This window comes from Carya illinoinensis, chromosome 3, assembly GCF_018687715.1.
Source record: "Carya illinoinensis cultivar Pawnee chromosome 3, C.illinoinensisPawnee_v1, whole genome shotgun sequence".
In the NCBI taxonomy this organism is placed as follows: Eukaryota; Viridiplantae; Streptophyta; class Magnoliopsida; order Fagales; family Juglandaceae; genus Carya; species Carya illinoinensis.
In genome coordinates this window covers 17,337,426-17,360,359 of record NC_056754.1, presented here as the reverse complement: position 1 = coordinate 17,360,359, position 22,934 = coordinate 17,337,426, and the positions used below count along the sequence as shown (strand labels likewise).

Genomic DNA, 22,934 nt, shown 5'->3' with positions numbered 1-22,934 from the left:
TTTAAGTGTTGAAAGTCTTGTGGCTCGATCTGGTTTCCTGAAGCGTCATCATTTAAACAGGCACGTGAGAAGCATGTTTCGTGCAATCTGAAGAGATGATCTGAGCCACTGGGTGTGAGACACTTATCGCATATCTGTTGCATCATATATATATACTCACTTATGTGTTGTAACCCTAAGAGGCAGACTCATTTTTATTGGCTGAAAATCAGAGAGGAAGAGAGGGAGAGAAATGGGCGATTGTTCTAGGTTTTTTTTTCAGGGCTTGTTCTTGAGTGAGAAATCCGTGCGATTTCTATGTGAGAAATGAGAGGGTTTTGTATCACCATGAACTGAGGCTTCTCTGTGATTATTGGTTTATCAATAAAGATCTCTGAGGCCATTCCTGCAGTGGATGTAGACCATTAGTGTCGAACCACGTATCTCGGTGTGTTCTTTCTATGTTTTACTTTTTTTTTTTTTCATTGTTCATGCTTATTTCCTTGCTAATTTTCTAATATATTTGCTCTCGATTATTTTGTTGATTCGTGCTTATATTGGATCTGGAAGCTGTTGTATATTCTTGTATATATATGTGTTGGTATTCTGCTGGTTTTGTGAACATAGTTGATAATCTTGTGGATATTGTGAATCTTGAGCATTTTGGTTTTGAGTCAAGAAACAGAAATATATTTGTTGAGTTTCAGAACCAAAACATATAAGGTTTTGTTATCTGTTTTTGGATTTCTTTATTAATAAAATCTTGGAAATTTTATAACTATAAAACATAGGTTTTATAACAAACAGGTATAAACATGATTACTGATCCAGTTATGTAATCAGTTCCTATTTTAAAAAATGGTTTTTATTTACAAAATGACATCATTTTCACTAAGGAAAATGACGCCTTTTTATTTGTTGCTTCAGTAATTTCTTACCATGCAGGCCCTTACTCTTCACTCTTCAGTATATTCACTCTTTGGCTTCCCTCTCTTTCTCAATCTCACTTTTCCTTCTCTTTCAACTCAAGTTGTCGAAACCCTAGCACTTGAAGTCTCAATCCGTTGTCGTCGATGAGAGGTCGCCACCCGTTCAGTTAGACTCTGGACTTCACTTTGACTTCGCCCCTTCGGTCAAACAATTCTCCTTCACGTGTGCTAGGGTTTGACTGTCACCCCATCTCTTACTTACTTCGCCTCCTCCTCCTCCATTTGAGCTGGCATTTATTACACTATAGTATGTTCCCCTCTCTCTCTCTCTCTCTCTCTCTCTCTTATTTGTGAATGAGAATATCAGTTTGTGTTTATGTGTTTTTGTTTGATTATGAGTGTTGGGTTTTAGTTAGAGGAATTGGATTTGTTTGTATGGTTGATTTATATTTCGTGGGTTGGAATTTTTAGAGGCATGGAACAGCTAGCCAACCAAACAAATTGTATCAATGTCCTCTTATTAGCATAGCATGTCCTTTTTTTTTTCCTTCTTAGCTATTGCATATCCAAATAATCAAGTAAATTTTGATCATAAAAGAGTAATATGCAAATGGAAAATGAGCATGTCACTCCGTAAGGGAAATGTCTATCCATGTCATATTGGTCAATTGGTGTAACACCCCTCTCCCCAATGAAATCATTTTTAAAATTTTTGGAGAACTGGTGTGTTATTAAATTTAAACTTAAAAACTTTTTCTTCTTAACAAGTGCCAAATACGAAAGATCCCATAAATAAATAAATTTAATCTTTATTAAATACTTAAAATCTAAAAGAGAGTATGTTGAAATTTTTAAAATTTTTGGGGAACTGGTGTGCTATTAAATTTAAACTTAAAAACTTTTTCTTCTTAACAAAGTGCCAAATACGAAAAATCCCATAAATAAATAAATTTAATCTTTATTAAATACTTAAAATCTAAAAGAGAGTATGTTGAAACACTTATTTAAATTCAATAAAGTCTTATGTGCTTATCAAAATAACTTATTAAAATTTAAATCATAAAACTGAGCATGACAAACTATCTAGGCCTCTGTCTCGTCTCCCTAGGCCAAATCCAGTTTTGCAGTCCCATCCTCTTAAATGTCATCACCTGGGGTGGTTTAAAAACATAAAAATATACAAAAATAAGTTGAATACTCAAAAAGCAACATATCATACAATAAACATAAGGTTTTTTGAAAAATATGCATACTCATAAATATATACGTAAATAACATGAACATTAACTTATATTTCAATTGTCATAAGCCAGTACCGACTGTTGACCCCCGTGAGTTAGGGCTAGTAAATCTAAGTAGATTCTGATTCCACTCATAGCTGTGGGTTGTGGAATTCATACATAAGGAAGATCCACTGGGTGCATGTTTGTCTTCATATGGTATCATTGTCATATAATAACATAGGTCGTTACAGATCTTATCATTCATAGTTCATCATAATTATACTTGCATACTTGTCATAGCATAGATTTCAGATGAAATCACATTCTTTCATAAAATTCCGTGATACATGTTTTCTCACATAAAATCATAATTTTTCATAAATATTTTAACGCATAAATCTTCACATAAAATCATGTATGACTTTTTATAAATATTTTAATGCCTAACTCTCATATAAAATCATAACTTTTCATAAATCTTTTGATGCATAACTAACTCTTTCCATAAAATCATGACTTTTAAAAAATCTTTTTATGTATAACTCATTTCATAAAATTATGAATTTTCATAAATAATTTAATGCATAATTCTTCACGAAAAATTATGGATTTTCATAATTTTATTATGACTTGGGTACGTAAAAAGTGGCTTACAATAAAGGGCATTCATTCATAATATTTTTATAAAAGACGTGCCATTTACCATACACGTGTAAGGATATGATCATACTACTTACTTTGTAATGCTGCTTCCTAAAATTGTTAACACAAAATCAATCACAGTGTTGAGCTGGGAGGTTTATAGTTTTTTTTTTTTTTTTGTTTCAAATAATGTAGGTTAGGGAGATATTTATAGAGAGATTTGGAAAAGGGAGATCACTAGTTTGAGTTGGACACAGTTAAAAAGTTTTAACGTGAAAAGGACTTGTAAAGTTGTATCCCTGTTGGAATAAGATGCCGACAAGTTCGAGTTAAAATCGATCACGATCATTCAAGAAGAGAGTTTGAATTTAAAAACATGATCTAGTAGTTCATTTAACGTAGGATTGATAGTGACTGAGACTGCATAAGGGACTTCAATCAGTGATGATTTTAAATTGAAATAAATTTATAATGCCCTTCTTTAAATTCTAAAATGAGTCGTTCAATAAATAATAAATGGGATTTAACCTAGTTATTGAGCCTAATTAAAACTCTTGATCAATCTCAATAATTTATCACTCGTAGACTTATCCAATGTGGCCCATTAAATATAATTTAAACCTAATAAAAATTATCAATATTCCAACCTTATAATTATTGGGCCGGATCATTACAATTGGTGACAATGGTTGTAACTTTGGTTTTAGTCTTACTATATATATATAAGTTTGGAGTCGTGCTATTTACAAATTTGACATCTAATACATCACTTATTTGAGATTTATGATATATATAGGATGAATCAAAATACTAATATTTTTTTAATGTAAACTAGTGCGACATGCTTCTACATAATAGCAATGTGTTTGGTATGTTAAAAAAGAGATTTGCAAATAAATTTATTCATAAGTCTGAAAAAAGGTTGTGTAAAGGGATTTTTCCCCTCCGGGCCTAAAGCCCAGATACAAGAAGCCTGAGCCAATCAAGCAAACTCTTGGTCCACAGAGGGCCCCCCGACCCTAAAAAGGGGAACAAGGGACACAACGCCCTGGTTCTCTCCTATGCCACCTAGCCCTAGAGGGTCTGAACAGGCAGGTAGGAGATATGTGCAAGGAACCCTTAATCCTCTGACAACAAGTAAGGAGGGAAGGGGGGATCCAACGTATCGCACATGCCACCTAGCATAACAGAGCAAAAAGTCATATTGCGCTTAATGCACCACCCAGAGAGCCACGCTGCATTAACAGAGCAGGGTGGGAGGAACTACAGAGGGGACACACCTCCCTAAAGTAGGGCATGGGCGTCTGACCCCATAAATAAGGTATATAAGATGATCTTCAGATACTATGAACTCTCTCTAAACTCTCTACTTACTTACTCTGCTTTGAGACGATAATGACTTTGGCATAAAAATTTTTCCAGTTTCCACCACAAATCGGGTTGTTGAAAGCTCAACCCAAAAACATGCGAAACATGACGTTAATAATGGTGCCGTATGTGGGATCACGAGACTTCACGTGTCCTTCGCATGCCCGCAAGAGCCCATTCTCACATGAATAAGGGACAAGATGAGATGACTGCATTGATACACATAGGAGTGAAAGTCGTAGAAATGAAGCAACAAATATGGGGGGAGAAGAAGGCACCTGATGGAACCACTGCTAGGTTGAAAGGTGAGGTGACGGCAATGAGTGTGCAGGTCTCAATAAGACTGGAGGGGGAGCCAGCACCCTCGGGGAAGGAGAAAACGCATAGGGCGTCCTCCCGCCCCCACTCGAATGCACCATGAGGTTTGAGATGAGCACGCACTTAGGAAAATGGAGCCAAACAAGCCGTTAGAGCTTGTCTTGCTAGACCCAAGCCATCCAGAAGCCACTGCCAGGATTGACACTAGTATGACCCTCGAGATGCAAGACCATATGTAGCAACTCCTAGTGGAGCATTAAGACTTATTCGCGTGGAGTCAAGAGGACATGCCAGGAAGCGACCCAAAAATCATGCAACATCATTTAAGTGTAGACTCCAAAGCTAAAGGGGTGAGGCAGATACATAGAAGCTTCAACATAGAGAAGAACACCACCATCACTGTAGATGTTGAACAGTTGCTTACGGCAGGATTTAAATGAGAGGCACACTACCTGGACTGGTTATCCAATGTAATGCTAGTAAAGAAACCAAGTGGTAAGTGGAGGATGTGCGTGGACTTCATCAACCTGAATAAGTCCTGCCCAAAGGACAGCTACTCGCTTCCTCACATCGACCTGATCGTCGACTCAACAGCAAGTCACCGCATGCTGAGCTTTATGGACGCCTACTTCATGTACAACTAGATCCACATAATCCTAGACGATGAGGAGAAGACGTCATTCATCACAGACTGGGGCTATACTGCTACTCAACCATGCCTTTTGGATTGAAGGACACATGGGCCACCTTCCAATGGTTAATCAACCGCATGTTCAATGACCAAATCGGGAGGTATATAGAGGTCTACGTGGTGGCCTACCCGTCAAAAGTGGAAACTCCAAGCAGCACCTAGATAATCTCTTAAAAGCCTTCGTGGTGTTGAGGCAGTACCAAATGAAGTTGAACTCGGCAAAGTGTGCTTTCGAAGTGGGGTCCAAGAAGTTCCTAGGTTTCATGGTTTCAAAACGAGAAATTGAAGCCAACCCGAAGACGGTGGAAACTGAACTCAATATGCCTACCCCTCAGAGCATAAACGACGTCCAAAAGCTTGCAAGTCGAGTAGCGGCCCTTAGGACTATACAAGAATTGAGAAAATTGACCAGAAACAGATCTGCCACTAGACGGAACCGGTCGAAACTGGCAGAGAACCAGTAGGCCAGTAGCAAGAATTATGTAAAATTGATGTCAACTCGTTAGGTCCCAGTTCTACCCAGTGAAAAACCGTTGAACCGGCCGATGTCATATATATATATTTTTAATTTTATACCTATACAGAAACGACGTCATTTCATTCATTGAAATGAAATGGCGTCATTTAAGAGCCTGGAAATAGAAAAAAAAAATTTAATGAAACATCATCGTTCCAAAACAAGATTAAATGAATCCCCCACCCCCATTTCTTCTTCCCGTCATCTTCTTCCTCAGTCTAGGGTTTTTGTCTCTTCTACAAGTTTTCTTCACACACTCATGACAAAGTCGTGGATGACACTCCTTTGTCATTGAAATGTAACGACAAACCGAAGACCACACCGATGCATGTCGAGACCAATACTCTTAGTTTTCTCTCCTCTAGTCGACCTGTTTCGGCCAGTTCTGAGCACCATTCTCCAACATCTATGCAGCGTCAGTTTGGCACCAAAACCGTGTCGATCCCATCGATTTTCACCCCTAGTGGCCCTTAATCGCTTTGTATCAAGATCCACTGATAAATGCCTCCCCTTTCTTCAAAGTGTTGCAAAAAGCCTAAAATTGGGATGAAGAGTGCAATCGAGCATTTGACGCCCTCAAAAAGTACCTCATCAGCCCTCCATTGCTTGCCCAACTCAAATGCAAGGAGGCTTTGATCTTGTACCTATCTGTCTCCTTGCAAGCCGCCTCTTCAGCCTTGGTACAAGACAATGGTGAGGTCCAAAGACTAGCATACTACACTAGCCGAGCCTATAGAGGAGCGGAGGCCAGATACCCCCATATAGAACAGCTCGCCTTCGCCTTTGTAGTGACTACTTAGAAACTCTATCTGTATTTCTAAGCCTACCCAGTCAAAATCATCACTAAGACCCCCTAAAGAAGATCCTACAAAGATCAGACACCTCAGGCAATGTTAGAAACTGGACCGTGTTAAGTTCGTACCGCACACCGCTATAAAGGGACAAGTGTTGGCAAATTTTGTGGCAGAATTCATAGGCTTCCCTGAGGAAATTGCATATGCACAACCTGTGAAAAGCCTTGTCAAGTCTTTGTCGACAGATCGTCTTGCCGGGCTAGAGGGGGAGTAGGAATGGGAGTGCATATAATTACGGACAAGGACGAGAAGCACCACTACGCTGTCAAGTTGGCATTCAAAACTATAAACAACTAATTCCAAAGGCCGAGAACCACAAGGCAGACAGGCTAGCAAAAGCAGTATTTGGGCAAGAGAGTGCCCCAATCCTAGAACTGACAATATTCAGGACTGTCGAGCTGCTCGCTGTAGGGATCAAAGTAATAGAGATAAAAGATGGGAGCACCAAAATGGGCTTCGAACATTATCAAATATTTAGACGCCAACGAAGTGCCCAACAACAAGTGGGGAGCCAGGAAGGTCAAGAACCAAGCAGCACGATACACCATAGTCGATGGGATCTTATATAGAATGGGATACTTCGCGGCCCTCCTAAGGTATATCTTGTCTGAGAAAGCCCAACACATGTAAGCATATATACACGAGGGAATTTGGAATGATCACTCTAGAGGAAGAGTGCTAACAGGTAAAGCAATGCATGTGAGATACTACTGGCTATGCACCTTAAGAGATGCGAAGGAATATGTGGGCCCTTTGCGGAGTAGGGGTTAGACCTGTTGGGTCCCCTCCTAGGGGTAAAGGACTAGTAAATTTCATAGTAGTCATAGTAGACTACTTCACCAAATAGGCAAAGGCCAAGGCGTTGGTGATGATCATGGCGAGCAACATCACACGTTTCCTATGGAAGAACGTTGTCTATAGGTTCGGTGTTCCCAGCAACATCATCTCAGACAATGAGAGGTAATTCGACTCCAACCACTACCAGGATTGGTGTTAGAACTTAGGAATCAAGTTCCGATACTCGTCCCCAGGACACCCCTAATCCAACGGGCAGGTGAAGGCAACCAACAAAATCCTTATAGGGATATGAAAGAATAATCTCAACAACCGAAAAGGGCGCTTCGGTGGAGGAACATCCCGCGGTTCTATGGGTATATTGAGTTACAGTAAGGACGCCAATGAGAGAAACCACGTTTACCCTTGCCTATGGCCACAAGGCCATGCCACCAATCGAAGTCAAGATCCCTACTTATAAGGTACAACACTTAAAACTAGACTTCAACGACAAACGACTTGAGGAACACCTCAACCTATTGGAGGAAATCAGGTGCGAAGCAGAGGTAACGATGGTTGTTGATAAGAAGAGGGCAGAGCGATGTTTTAATAGGAAGGTATGCCTAAGATCATTCAAAATTGGGGACCTTGTGCTAAAGTAAACAGGAACCACCACCCAAGATGAGGGAAAGCTGAGCCCTCAATGGAAAGGCCCCTATGTAGTCATCGACAACAACTGCCCGGGCGTCTATTGGCTTCTAGACTCCCAGGGGAACGAGCTGCCACACCCTTGGAACGTCGAGCATCTGCGAATGTTTTATCGTTAAAAACTTTATAATTTATAATTTGTAATTTGTCTTCCTGTGTTGTTAGCACAAACTCACCTAATGAGAATATGGCTTTTTAGGAATAAAGCATATGGGCCACTTTGGTACCTCTTCACAGGGTACCAAAGGGGCGAGTGTAACACCCTAGGCTACCTTACCCCTCCCACAGTGGAGTGCAAGCTAGTTCTTGGCCACCTGATAATTTACCTTTCTCGTGGACGTCAGACTGGAGCAGGTCCAATTCTAAATTGACTAAATAGACTATCTCCTGGCAAAGGTCACCAGGCAGGACTAGTCTCTGTGATAGCCTGACCTCCCCCAAAATAGAGAGCAAGTCTAGCACCATGGCTGCCTGAACTACTTACCTCGTCTTTGACATGGCAAAGGGCGGACCGGCTTGTCAACCTTCCTGCTAATTACCTCCTAGGGGAACCCAAAGGGGAGGGCGTGGTTTGAGGCAACCCTACCCCTCCCTTGGCAGAGTGTGGGCCTTCAACTACTTGATATAACTCTTAAGCACTACCTCTAACAACAGAACGTCTTGAGCTTATGTTACACCTCTTCAAACTAACTAGTTAGCAAGTATCAAAGATCAACTACACTGACAAATTCAATTTTCATAGCACGAGTTAGTACCCCCAACTTATCTTCCTCAAGGAGCACCAAAGGGATGTGTGTAATTCTTAAGGCTACTTGATCCCTCCCATGGTGAAGTGCGGGTTAGTCCTTCGACTACCAGACATAATTCAAGAAAGACTATCTTCTCTAATGGAATGCCCACAGTCTTCACCGCTCTTCATCATCTTCAGCAAAACAAATAAGGTTTGCAAAGTCCTAAAGTAATTAAAATTGATCAAGTCAACTCTTGCAGGTCAAGCGCACAGCTCCTACCCATATTCCCATCGAGGACCAACAGGCCAGTAAGGCCTCAGAACGACCTAGCCTTCCTCACGGTGGAGTACCGGCATGGTCTCTCGAAGACCTCCCACTCAGCCTCCTGAACAGATTACCTCCTCGAGGAGATAAAAGGAAAGGGCATGGCCAGAGGCATTCTTACCCTTCCCTCGGTGGAGTGCAGGTTCAGTCCTTTGGCTATCTGACACAATTTCATGGTGCCATCTTCAACAACATAGTTCATCGAGTTGCCACTTCGCTCCTCTAATTGATTAGGTTAGCAGGGAGCATAGTTCGGTCTCTTTCAATGGCCCCTGGCAAGGTATCTCGCCAACTAGGGAGCCAGGAAAGAGGAACTGGCCCTAGGTATCCTAACCTCTCTCCTCGCAAGCTGGAGGCCTTATCACCCCTCAAGGTGACTTAACTCCCTAAGTCCCTCGAGATGGGGAGGAGGGGGGGTCAATGTCCCTTGCTAAACACTCCCCCAAAGCACCTAGGGTGCGTATGCACAGGCATAAGAAAATGGAGAAAACAAACTTATAGAAGAGCCAACAAGGATGGACAAGTGAGAAGCCCAAGCCCCGCCAGGTCGGCTAGAGAAGTGACAAAAGAAAATGAAAAAAGTGATAATAAAGCGAGACGTGGGACATAACCGCAAAGAAGAGTGCTTGTACATTAATAACTGAGGTCTTTACAAAAGGAAGGAAGATTGTTACATATGAACTTTGCACAAAACTTTACAAAAGAGGAAGGGAAAGCAATCCCAGATACAAGGAGCCCAAGCCAACCAGCCAACCACAAAGGGCCCCCTGACGCTAAAGGAAGGGGAACACTAGGGACACACTACCCTAGTTCTCCCTATGCCACCTAGCCACAAAAAATCTAAATAGGAAGGTAGGCAATAAATAAGGGGAGCTCTTAATCCCTAGCAACTAGTAAGGAGAGAGTGGGATCCGACGTATAGCACTTACCACCTGGCAGAACAGGGCGTAGAGCCACATCGCATTTAATGCACCGTCCCAAAGAGCCACTCTGCATCAAAGGAGTATGGCGAGAGGAACTGCTGAGGGGACACATCTCCTGACACAGGACATGGGCATTTGAACCTAGAAATTAGGTATATAAGACAATCCACAAGTATTACGAACTCTCTACTTACTTACACTCTGCTTTAAGACGATACTAACTTTGGCAAAGGAGACTTCCTGACCCCCACATGACCCCCGTCTCGTGGTGTTTTCTTTGTGTGCGCCGACCCAAGATTGCTGAGAGCTCAGCATAAAGACTTGCGAAACATGACTTTAACAGGTTGGTTGTAAAAGAAATTATCTAGATATTGTAACTTCGGATAGATTTTCTCTCCAAGGAAATCGGGTTCTCTTTTTCTAAGAAAATCTTAACTGGCCACCACCTCTAAAAAAAACCCACCTGAGTACTCCTTCCTTCTCTCCCCCCACTTCTCTTCCCTACCTCCTCCTCCTCCCCACAAGGATTTCCTTCAAGTTTCAATTAGTTTTTTGTTTTCTTTTTTTGCCTTTTCATAATGGTTGAATACCAATCTACCGCATTTCTAAAGATTACTAATTTCTGTGTACAAACACCACTTCAAAAAATTAGTAGGTATTTCTTGTTGCAGTTTTTTATTTTTGGTTTAAAAACAGGGATTATAAATTGTATATATATATATATCAAAGCACCTGTGGTTTAGTAATATGAACGTGCATGGAAATATTCTTCAATTGTAATTAGTTAAACATGATAGATGAAATAAAACAATTAAGAATTATATAAGAAAGTATTGAAAATAATTTCTCACCATTAAAGCTCTGAATTGCATAATATTTATTATAGGTGCGTATGTTAATTGTGTTTTATGGTTAATTCATATCCTATTTTGTGTTTTTTTGGATATATATATTTCTGTTGATTTGATTTCTATTATATTTCTTTTTTATTTTTTTATGTTTGAAACAGATGGAAGGTAGTTTTAGTGGTAGTGTTGGTGGATCACCTCATATCTCGTTGGACATAGAGGAAAACACTAATCCTTTAGCGTTTCCTAGTTAGGTATTCATGAAGGAAAACAAGATGAGAGGTCAAAGAGTTTGTTTGACCATCGATATATGGACATTGGTGCAAAATAGGAATTATATATGTGTTACTTGTCATTATATTGATCGACATTGAGTATTGATGCAACTTAAGCATTCTTTGTTCGTGATAAGGGCCAGGCGGGGGCTATTATATTTTGTATATTGTGATCGCCATATATGATTTTATAAGAAGATTTTCAGTTATTATAATCTATATAAACTTTTCTTACTTTTATTAATGTAATAATATTTTACAGAAAAATATTATCTAGTCCCTGCGCATTCCATTTTTCCCCGCTGCATCCACCCAAACGTCGATCTCCACAACATTTTGCTTGATTTTTCCATTTTTTTCCCATTCCATTTATCAAGACTGAGAATAGTGCATAGAGATCTAAAAGCTAGTAACATCTTGCTTGATGCTAAGATGAATCCAAAGATATCTGATTTTGACATGGCAAGAATATTTGGGCAAGATGACTCTGAAGCAAAAACAAAGAGAGTGGTTGGAACATATGTAAACAAGTATGCAATTTTATTCATGCCTGCATAGATCTAATCCCTAAATACTGAAAGTTTTTGTTGAATTCTTATTCAGTGGATATATGTCTCCCAAATATGCATTGAGGGGAAAGTTTTTAGTGAAGTCTAATGTCTCTAACTTTGGAGTAATATTGTTAGAAATTTTGAGCAGAAAGAATAGTTTTTCTCATCATGGAAAAGCATCAAGCCTCATAGGATATGTAAGTTTCTATTCTACATGAGATCTTTGTCCTTAGCTTTTGTCTAAGAAGAACATTTCAAATCTGTTCAAAATGTAACTTTGACATTTCTTGTTCTTCATTTTTTTTCAGGTATGGGAAATGTGGATAGAAGAAAAATGCTTAGAAATTGCAGATCCAGTCTTAGGCAATTCCTATGACCCAAACGAAGTTTTGAGGTGCATTCATTATGTCAACAAGTTCTTGCGAACTCATCTTTTTCTTCATTACTTATCTTTTGGTTCTAGACATAATTAAATTTTGTGAATGAGTTTGTGAAGGAGACTCTAAAGTCTATTGATATGGTGATTTATACAAACTTGTTGAAAATAGAAGGGAAGTGGTAAATCTAGCCTCCAAATTTTGAATTGAAAACTCTGAGGTATTTAAAAAATATAAGATTTGTACATGCTTATTAGATCACTAAGCTTTATTGTTCTTATAGATGTTAGCTTTGAGTAGCAAGTTCTTGACAATTATACTTGGCTTGATTTCTTTGGTTGTGCATTATTAGGAGATGATGGCAGTGGGCAGGAGAGGAGAGAAGCTAAAGAGGGATGATGGCTCTAAAATTGGAATTATGGGAGGTATTCTAATACGTGCCTTATTTGCACAATCTTATTTGTTTTTTGGATTTTACACATTTGTTCTTTGTAAAGTTGATGTTTTGCATTGTGATGTAAACAACAATATAATATGCAGTGTATTGTATGTGTATTGATGTCTATTATTATTTAGTTTGTTTTATAAAAATTTCAATGGGTAATAAAAAGTTTAAAATGCCTATAAAGATATTCATTATATAAAAAATACATATAAAAAACAATAAATGGCTATTAAAGAAGCCTTTTAAAAAGTGTTAATTTTCTTTTTAAAAAAAACTTTTAAAAAGTGTTTTGATATCTTTTTTTTTATTTTATTTTAAAAAAAGGCCATTTAAAAGGTACTAAAAGAATTTTTTTAGAAAGTGAAAAAAGTTTTATTTATTTATTTAAAAAAATTAAAAAGTGTTAAAAATATATTTTTTAAAAAATGCAAAAAAGAAAAAGAAAAAGAGAGTATTAAACCCATATATCCGATTACAATTCGGATCTGAATTCAATATCCGCAGGGGTTTATCTGGGCAGATATCCGCCCATTTTTAAAAAGCCAAATCCATATATTCCTAGATATCCGGATTCAGTTGCATAACCCTAGCACCCACTCCTAAGATTTGTTCAGTCACTAGGGTTTAGGGATAGGGGATGTCCTTAACCTTGCGTCCTGGGGGTTTTCGGCCAGTAGTGGTGTCAGACAATTAGAAATCACCTTACTATCCAAATACAACCTAAGGTTTCAGTACTGTGAAAGAGCTAAGTAGCAGGTTTTGTAGTGCTAAGAGCATTCACATCTGATTCCCTAAAAGTTTTCCTAAATTTTAGCTAGAAATCACACATTCTATAATTTTATCCTAAATTTTATTCATATTTAAAAAACCTCATACATCTTATTTATTATCCTTTCTCTATTCTATTAAAATAATATTCTTCTATTCTTTCTTTATTAGTTTTTTCTCTCACTTTCATTTCGATTCTTAACTACTAACTCTTTTATCTTTTTATCGTTTTTAAATATCACATTCTACTAATTTTATAAATACTTATACAATTTTTTTCCCGGGATTTTTTTTGGGGTAGAATAATAGTTTTCAAACCAACACCGGTATTAAAAATAATAATTTTTTAATATATGCATTTTCCAACGTGATGATAGTTTTTAATATGATTTTGTCCGCATATATAAAGGTAGCATTTGATTTGCATTCGTCTAATGGGAACATTTTGTTCACAAAATACTTGATGACCATCCTGGTTCAAATTATCCTGCCATATTGATCAAGTCTCATCAAACACTTGTGACTTAACCTCCTCTCATTGAGTATTTAGAACTATCATCACAGTCTTACACCAGACATGCAACCACGGAGAATAGGCCTAAATCAATACCAAAAACTGCAAAGGACAAAGGTAAGAACTAAACACCAAGAAAGAGATATATTGTCATGAATATTGTCTACAACCCAAACATGCATCTTCCTATGAATGAAATCACATATATTAAAATGAATTATAGCAGTAGAGAGAATCCATAAACGTGGGATTAAACTGAAATAGTCTAAAATGCAAACCAACATAACTCATACAAAATGGCTGCCAAATAATCTATGCATAAATTGAAAGATCCAAATAATTCAAACCAACAACAACTCATTTAGTCTATGTAACAGTAATTCAAACCAACAGTAGCTCAATCCATGGGAATAATAGCAAGGAAAGCACCAAATCAATTAATAGCAAGGTGATATCAATTTGCTCAAACCAATAAATACATTCAGCCAACAAGTCCAAATTGTGCAATTCTACAACATTTAACCATGACATATTCAAATTTGAGTGTGTGCTGAATCATACAAAGATTCAATATTCATACATGTGACGCCCCCAAATTCCGTTTGGGATCGGATGGACATTTGAAGCGTCGAGACATGCAACACAAGGTTACCTGCCCCCGTTCATGACATATGAGATGCAATATTCCTAACATGCATCTAACATTATGCAATATTCGCAGCGGATAATTTTTTTCTTTTCTTTAGCAATACTATGCACCAAATTGAAAATATCCCAAATGCTTAAAACATACTTGATATATAAAGACCCATTGAACAACTAAGATCATAACACTAGACCAAAATGATTATGATCCAAAAAGTACTGGAGATGCAACTCCATCATACAAGTAGTAATTTACGTTAACTACTATATTAACATTGACGTTGCATCGCCGTTCAGTCGACTGTGTCTAGTTGGTCAGCTCTTGATTCTCCTTCAGGTCCTGTAACAAGATCTACCATTCGGGGGGAATGGTAGTTGGGACTACCACAGTGAGATTTGATTACAAATCTCAGCAAGTTAACAAACAACTTCCACACAGGCTAATGATGCATGAATGACAGTAAAAGCATAAATGCATAATCAAATTCATAAGTAATTAAAGCATAACTTAGCGTACAACATAGCATAATTGACATAACTTAAATTGAAACATGAACTGAACTTGACTTGACATGAACTTGATCTGAAACTTGACTTAGCATGAACTTGCTCTGAAATTTGAATTAACATGAAAAATACATACTCCACAGTTGTTGTGGCCCCATGTATTCTACACAAACTTGACTTAACATGAAAAATACATACTCCACAGTTGTTGTGGCCCCATGTATTCTACACAAAGTGAATGTACTCATGATGAAACGTGACTGGAATACGAAATGACTGAAACCCTGACGTAACATAACGTGACTTGAACATAACTTGAAATACATGACCAATTTGAGATAGAAACATTTCGTAACATGGCATAACATATAACAGACAACATATTTAACATGACATACTTGTAATGTATAGTAATACATGACAGAATATATTATGTAACAGATAAAAATTTATAACAGAATAAATTCTGTACAATAGACAATTACGTGATAACTTGGCATGGCATGACATATATGATAACATACATACATACACCGTAGTTCTTTTACTTAGCACACATACACAGTAGACTGCTAGTAAGTTAAAAGCTAACTTACCTCGATCTCCACGTTTCTTATTAAAACCTTAAGCGCGATCACGAGGAACTGTAATTAGTGATTCTAAAAGTTAGCACTAAATCACTAATAATTTGAAATATGGAAAAATACTAACTTAAAGAGTAAAATTTCTATTTTACTCTCTACATGTAGGAAAATGACCGTTTTACCCATAACTTAAGGATTTTGCATACTAACTCCAAAAGTCACCAAAATTTACATGCCTCATATAAATTTTATCCTCAATTCAAATATCAATTTAGAAAAATTTAAAACTAATCACAACTATTAAAACTCCATAGGGCCGAAATTCTCATATGCTATTTCTATTAATTTTTGTTTCCAACTTGTTTTGATCAACCTTTTGATCTATGACTTATAAATATGTGATCTTCAAACCAAACCATCACATGGTTTAAAAGGACGTCCTAAAACATATATAAGCTTCTAATTCAAGATCACATGGTTAAAAATTAACCAAAACATAAATTTAGCCAAGAACATCCACACTTTGGCTTATCTGAATATCTCTTTACATAAAATTTCATATATTTGAAACTAATATCAAATATCTTCAAAATAATAATATAACATGTATATAAGATGCTTAGGATCCTCCAATAAAATTATCAAAGTCATTAGAATAGGTTTAGACCACCAAAGAGTTAAACTTTCTCAAAACAGAAACTGTTTTTCCTCTTCCAGTTTCTAAGTTTCTAAATCTAAGAAAATTTTTCATCAAAACCTTTAATCATGCAAAAATCCTCAACCAATAGTCATATATACATGTTAAAAATACTCCATAAAAATTTTGGACCAATATCTATCCATTAGCTTGGTCAAAAACTCCAAACTATAACATACTCTCCAGATTCACGCCCAGAATGACCTTTCTATGGTTAAAAATACTTTTAACTGACCAAATGACCATGGAATGATACGAAAAATACATCTACGGAAACTAGACTCAAAGAGGAACAACTTATATGAAGGAGACTTTATGATAAAATACTTACAAAAACTTCGAAATGGGTGTGCAAAAGAACTCCTAAAAGCTGTCCGAGAGAGAGTGTTTGGTATTCTTTCAATGGAAAGCATAAATGAAGATAATTTCGTGGGGAGGGGTGGCTGGAGATACTTGTGGATAAGATATGGAAGAGATGAGGCTGAAGTGAGAGTTAAGTGTAGGACTCTCTTACCCGAAGTGAGAGTTAAGTGTAGGACTCTCTTACCGGAGTGAGAGTGGAGTGTAGGACTCTCTTACCTAATAATATCTACAAAAATCAACTCAAGATATTTTTACCCAATAATATCCACGAAATTAGCTTAAAATATTTTTATCCAATAATATCTACAAAATTAGCTTAAGATATTTTTATCCATTAATATCTATAATTTTGAACAGACGTTTCACCCGAAATTATGAAAAAATGTTATTGCGCCATAAGACCTTAAATAACCCTCCGAGTCTAATGGCACAAACCATAATACATTTTGACACTTTTAACTATCTCAAATAATCAAAAACACTTCTGATATCATAATGAGTAATAACACTAACTATGTAGTTAGCCTAAAACCTATATGATTAATGGATTCGTGAAAACTTATAAACTATTTACGAGGTTCCTAAAGTCAAGAGAAATTCCACAATTGAATTTCTAGCGGGCTGTTACAATTTCCCCTCCTAAAAAAAAGATTTCGTCCTCGAAATCGAATTAAATAAGAAATAACAATTTAATGAGGAGGTGTTGCTTACCAACCTACTGTCTATCCCGTATATATTTGCCTTTGAGATTATGTCATTCCTTAACTCTCTTACTTTAATCAACAATTAGATTATACTTCTTTGCACAAGGTTGGCCAAGTTGTAACGACATACTCTCCAAACCTAAAACTTTAAGTAAATAATCTTCCGAAACTCTTCTTTAGAAAAACATAGGTGATATACTTTAAATGTTCTTGTAAATACCATAGTTAGTAGAGAATTCATCAAAATTAAGCCGTTAACCTCTCTCTCTCTCTCTCTCTCTCTCTCTCTCTCTCTCTCTTTTAACAAAATCGGTGGCACTCTGTTTTAGACCAGACAACTCTGATCCGCATGATTTTTATAGGTCTTCTGTAGTTGTCAGGCGCCGCATAGCTATGACACTACTTTGTTCTTCTGTAGTTGTCAGGCACCGTAGCTATAATACTACATTGCTCTTGTCTCTTGTACAGAAATGCTTCACGAGAGATGATTCGTCATAATTTTTTCTATAAAAGAATTATTCAGTTCATCTTCTTTCGCATCTCATCTTCTTCACTTTTCTGAAATTAGTCTGCATTCTTACTCTGCAATCTCTTTCTGCTTTCTCATTTTGCAATGGCTCAGCAATCTTCTCATTACCAATACATGAGGTATTCTGCACCTCGTTCACCAGTTGTTTCTGCTTCTTCCGTAGGTGCTATTATGCAATCTAATAATGATCTGACTAATAAGTCAGAAAATGAACTTATCTACGAGCTTGTGAGTCTCGATACTCGATACTCATAAGCCATTGTCGCATATTCTCAGCGACTGTAATCCAGGACTGGTGGGGTTGACAAACTCCACGAGAGTATTTCTATCCTTCAGAGGCTTCTTATGGAATCCAACATGAAGATAGAAGTAGTAAAGCGAGAGAACAGAGATTTAAAATCTTTGCTTAACTCTTCTTTTCGAGTGGCTACTCCTTTAGATAGGAAAGGCATGTAGATTTTTGAAGAGCAAGAGCGTTTAAGGATTGAGGCAAAGAGCCTCAAATTTTTGTAATTTTGCTTTAAGATAATAAAATAAAACTTCACAAATATTCATATTTGTGTTTCTATTTTCTGGTAGATGTTTTATGTGCTCCATTTTATTTCTTTCAGAGATTTTCATATATATGATATGATCCAATGACTCATATAAATATGCATTTAATCATGCATATCCAAATTCTCGGTAATCTTCAAGTTAATAAAAACCTCAAGGAGTTTTACTGGTCTAGGACTAACTTACTTCTTTATAGTCGCAACAATCAGTCCTCTTCCTAGGTAGTACTTCGATAACTGACTAGTTAATAACTTAAACTTGAGACTTTCTCTCTTATGATTGTCATAACTCTTCTATCCATCATGAGTTATCACTTATTCTAACTCTAAATGATTTGTTCCTAATGTTCACATAAATCCTCAAGACTAAGATTTTACTCCCCATATAATAGTCTCCAGAAAAGAAGATCAATCTATGTATCCATAAAGATAGTGCTTTGCCAGAGATCATTTACTGGCGGCGTGGTAAAACTATTATCATAAATGAATCCTACTATGGCTAAAACTTCTCCTAATCAAATTACTCTTCCAAACACAATTTTCATCGTATTCTCAGAATCAAAACAATTCTCCAAATATGTAGAATACCATTCATCAACCCTAAATATCCTTTATCATATTATTAAAAGGTATTCTATATCTACATTGGTATGAACAATAATACTTCTAATGAAAATTGTTACTCTTACCACTAGGGTAGCAATTCAGCTTCCAAACTGAATTCTCAAGTACTACCACAATTTATAGAAACGATGACTCGTTTGAATCAAACAATATACAATTTACCAACCCCAATGACTTGACCTACTCCAAAATAATAATAATGCAATACTACCATCAATTGCAATCGGATCAACCTTAACTATGTTTAACCACACATAGGTCCTAGTAAAATACTAGTGACGATACCAGCTCCTGCAGTTCCTGGAGCGCCAGCATCTACATCTCTCTGAGTGACAACATATACTCTAATGGGTATGTGCACTTGTCGTAGTTGTGGATGTCTAAACACATTGGTCAGCAAACTTACCACCTCAGCTGATCCTTCATCCATCGGGGAATTCTGATCCTCTTGATTGTTATCTCCCTTAGGATTCTGAGGTATTCTACTACGAGTCATGTGTCATTTCTTGAAACACACGAGTATACGTATTAAAACCACATACTACCTTTCATACCTTAAGAAATTCAAGCCTAATGACGACTAAAATTTCAAGCCTAATGTTTGGTGCATTTCCTAAGGACATGTGGATTTACTGCCCAGAGACGTATTGCTCTGATACCACCCTGTGACGCCCCCAAATTCCGTTTGGGATCGGACGGACATTTGAAGCGTCGAGACATGCAACACAAGGTTACCTGCCCCCGTTCATGACATATGAGATGCAATATTCCTAACATGCATCTAACATTATGCAATATTCGCAGCGGATAATTTTTTTCTTTTCTTTAGCAATACTATGCACCAAATTGAAAATATCCCAAATGCTTAAAACATACTTGTTATATAAAAACCCATTGAACAACTAAGATCATAACACTAGACCAAAATGATTATGATCCAAAAAGTACTGGAGATGCAACTCCATCGTACAAGTAGTAATTTACGTTAACTACTATATTAACATTGACGTTGCATCGCCGTTCAGTCGACTGTGTCTAGTTGGTCAGCTCCTGATTCTCCTTCAGGTCCTGTAACAAGATCTACCATTCGGGGGGAATGGTAATTGGGACTACCACAGTGAGATTTGATTACAAATCTTAGCAAGTTAACAAAAAACTTCCACACAGGCTAATGATGCATGGATGACAGTAAAAGCATAAATGCATAATCAAATTCATAAGTAATTAAAGCATAACTTAGCGTACAACATAGCATAATTGACATAACTTAAATTGAAACATGAACTGAACTTGACTTGACATGAACTTGATCTGAAACTTGACTTAGCATGAACTTGCTCTGAAATTTGAATTAACATGAAAAATACATACTCCACAGTTGTTGTGGCCCCATGTATTTTACATAAACTTGACTTAACATGAAAAATACATACTCCATAATTGTTGTGGCCCCATGTATTCTACGTATAAATACATACTCCACAGTTGTTGTGGCCCCATGTATTCTACACAAACTTGACTTAACATGAAAAATACATACTCCACAGTTGTTGTGGCCCTATGTATTCTACGTATAAATACATACTCCACAGTTGTTGTGGCCCCATGTATTCTACACAAACTTGACTTAACATGAAAAATAGATACTCCACAGTTGTTGTGGCCCCATGTATTCTACACAAAGTGAATGTACTCATGATGAAATGTGACTGGAATACGAAATGACTGAAACCCTGACGTAACATAACGTGACTTGAACATAACTTGAAATACATGACCAATTTGAGATAGAAACATTTCGTAACATGGCATAACACATAACAGACAATATATTTAACATAACATACTTGTAATGTATAGTAATACATGACAGAATATATTATATAACAGATAAAAATTTATGACAGAATAAATTTTGTATAATAGACAATTACGTGATAACTTGGCATGGCATGACATATATGATAACATACATACATACACCGTAGTTCTTTTACTTAGCACACATACACAGTAGACTGCTAGTAAGTTAAAAGCTAACTTACCTCGATCTCCGCGTTTCTTATTAAAACCTTAAGCGCGATCACGAGGAACTGTAATTAGTGATTCTAAAAGTTAGCACTAAATCACTAATAATTTAAAATATGGAAAAATACTAACTTAAAGAGTAAAATTTCTATTTTACTCTCTACATGTAGGAAAATGACCGTTTTACCCATAACTTAAGGATTTTGCATACTAACTCCAAAAGTCACCAAAATTTACATGCCTCATATAAATTTTATCCTCAATTCAAATATCAATTTAGAAAAATTTAAAACTAATCACAACTATTAAAACTCCATAGGGCCGAAATTCTCATATGCTATTTCTATTGATTTTTGTTTCCAACTTGTTTTGATCAACCTTTTGATCTATGACTTATAAATATGTGATCTTCAAACCAAACCATCACATGGTTTAAAAGGACGTCCTAAAACATATATAAGCTTCTAATTCAAGATCACATGGTTAAAAATTAACCAAAACATAAATTTAGCCAAGAACATCCACACTTTGGCTTATCTGAATATCTCTTTACATAAAATTTCATATCTTTGAAACTAATATCAAATATCTTCAAAATAATAATATAACATGTATATAAGATGCTTAGGATCCTCCAATAAAATTATCAAAGTCATTAGAATAGGTTTAGACCACCAAAGAGTTAAACTTTCTCAAAACAGAAACTGTTTTTCCTCTTCCAGTTTCTAAGTTTCTAAATCTAAGAAAATTTTTCATCAAAACCTTTAATCATGCAAAAATCCTCAACCAATAGTCATATATACATGTTAACAATACTCCATAAAAATTTCGGACCAATATCTATCCATTAGCTTGGTCAAAAACTCCAAACTATAACATACTCTCCAGATTCACGTCTAGAATGACCTTTCTATGGTTAAAAATACTTTTGACTGACCAAATGACCATGGAATGATACGAAAAATACATCTACGGAAACTAGACTCAAAGAGGAACAACTTATATGAAGGAGACTTTATGATAAAACACTTACAAAAACTTCGAAATGGGTGTGCAAAAGAACTCCTAAAAGCTGTCCGAGAGAGAGTGTTTGGTATTCTTTCAATGGAAAGCATAAATGAAGATAATTTCGTGGGGAGGGGTGGCTGGAGATACTTGTGGATAAGATATGGAAGAGATGAGGCTGAAGTGAGAGTTAAGTGTAGGACTCTCTTACCCGAAGTGAGAGTTAAGTGTAGGACTCTCTTACCGGAGTGAGAGTGGAGTGTAGGACTCTCTTACCTAATAATATCTACAAAAATCAACTCAAGATATTTTTACCCAATAATATCCACGAAATTAGCTTAAAATATTTTTATCCAATAATATCTACAAAATTAGCTTAAGATATTTTTATCTATTAATATCTACAATTTTGAACAGACGTTTCGCCCGAAATTATGAAAAAATGTTATTGCGCCATAAGACCCTAAATAACCCTCCAAGTCTAATGGCACAAACCATAATACATTTTGACACTTCTAACTATCTCAAATAATCAAAAACACTTCTGATATCATAATGAGTAATAACACTAACTATGTAGTTAGCCTAAAACTTATATGATTAATGGATTCGTGAAAACTTATAGACTATTCACGAGGTTCCTAAAGTCAATAGAAATTCCACAATTAAATTTCTAGCGGGCTGTTACAATACAACTAACGAAATTGCTAAAATCTAGATATAATTTGCTGAAATAACAAACAATTTTCACAAACCAATTAGTGCAATGTCTCAGATTCAGCCATGGCATATACATTAGAGCACAAGTTCAAAGATACACAAAGAGACTAATGATTCATATCATAAAAGAATATTCTAAATAATATGAAAATCAGGTGAACTTTAAGAATGGGAAAAAATGAACTCATTCAAACTTTTTTTGACAACTTAATCAA

The 22,934-nt window shown here is 36.4% G+C and overlaps 1 protein-coding gene across 1 annotated transcript; it reads left to right on the top strand.

Moving 5' to 3' along the window:
- The first annotated feature begins 11,536 nt into the window (after nucleotides 1-11,536).
- Nucleotides 11,537-12,431, top strand: LOC122304566 (cysteine-rich receptor-like protein kinase 25). The gene is made up of 4 exons (XM_043116828.1): nucleotides 11,537-11,634; nucleotides 11,708-11,852; nucleotides 11,964-12,018; nucleotides 12,385-12,431. Exons 1-4 carry the CDS (start codon nucleotides 11,537-11,539, stop codon nucleotides 12,429-12,431), a joined length of 345 nt encoding a protein of 114 aa, XP_042972762.1.
- The last annotated feature ends 10,503 nt before the right edge of the window (nucleotides 12,432-22,934 follow it).

Excerpts from the sequence above, each read along its gene's own strand:
- LOC122304566 (XM_043116828.1), top strand. The coding sequence starts at position 11,537 with ATGAATCCAAAGATATCTGATTTTGACATGGCAAGAATATTTGGGCAA. Across the intron at positions 11,635-11,707 it reads GTTGGAACATATGTAAACAA|TGGATATATGTCTCCCAAAT; the intron begins GTATGCAATTTT and ends ATTCTTATTCAG. Across the intron at positions 11,853-11,963 it reads CATCAAGCCTCATAGGATAT|GTATGGGAAATGTGGATAGA; the intron begins GTAAGTTTCTAT and ends ATTTTTTTTCAG.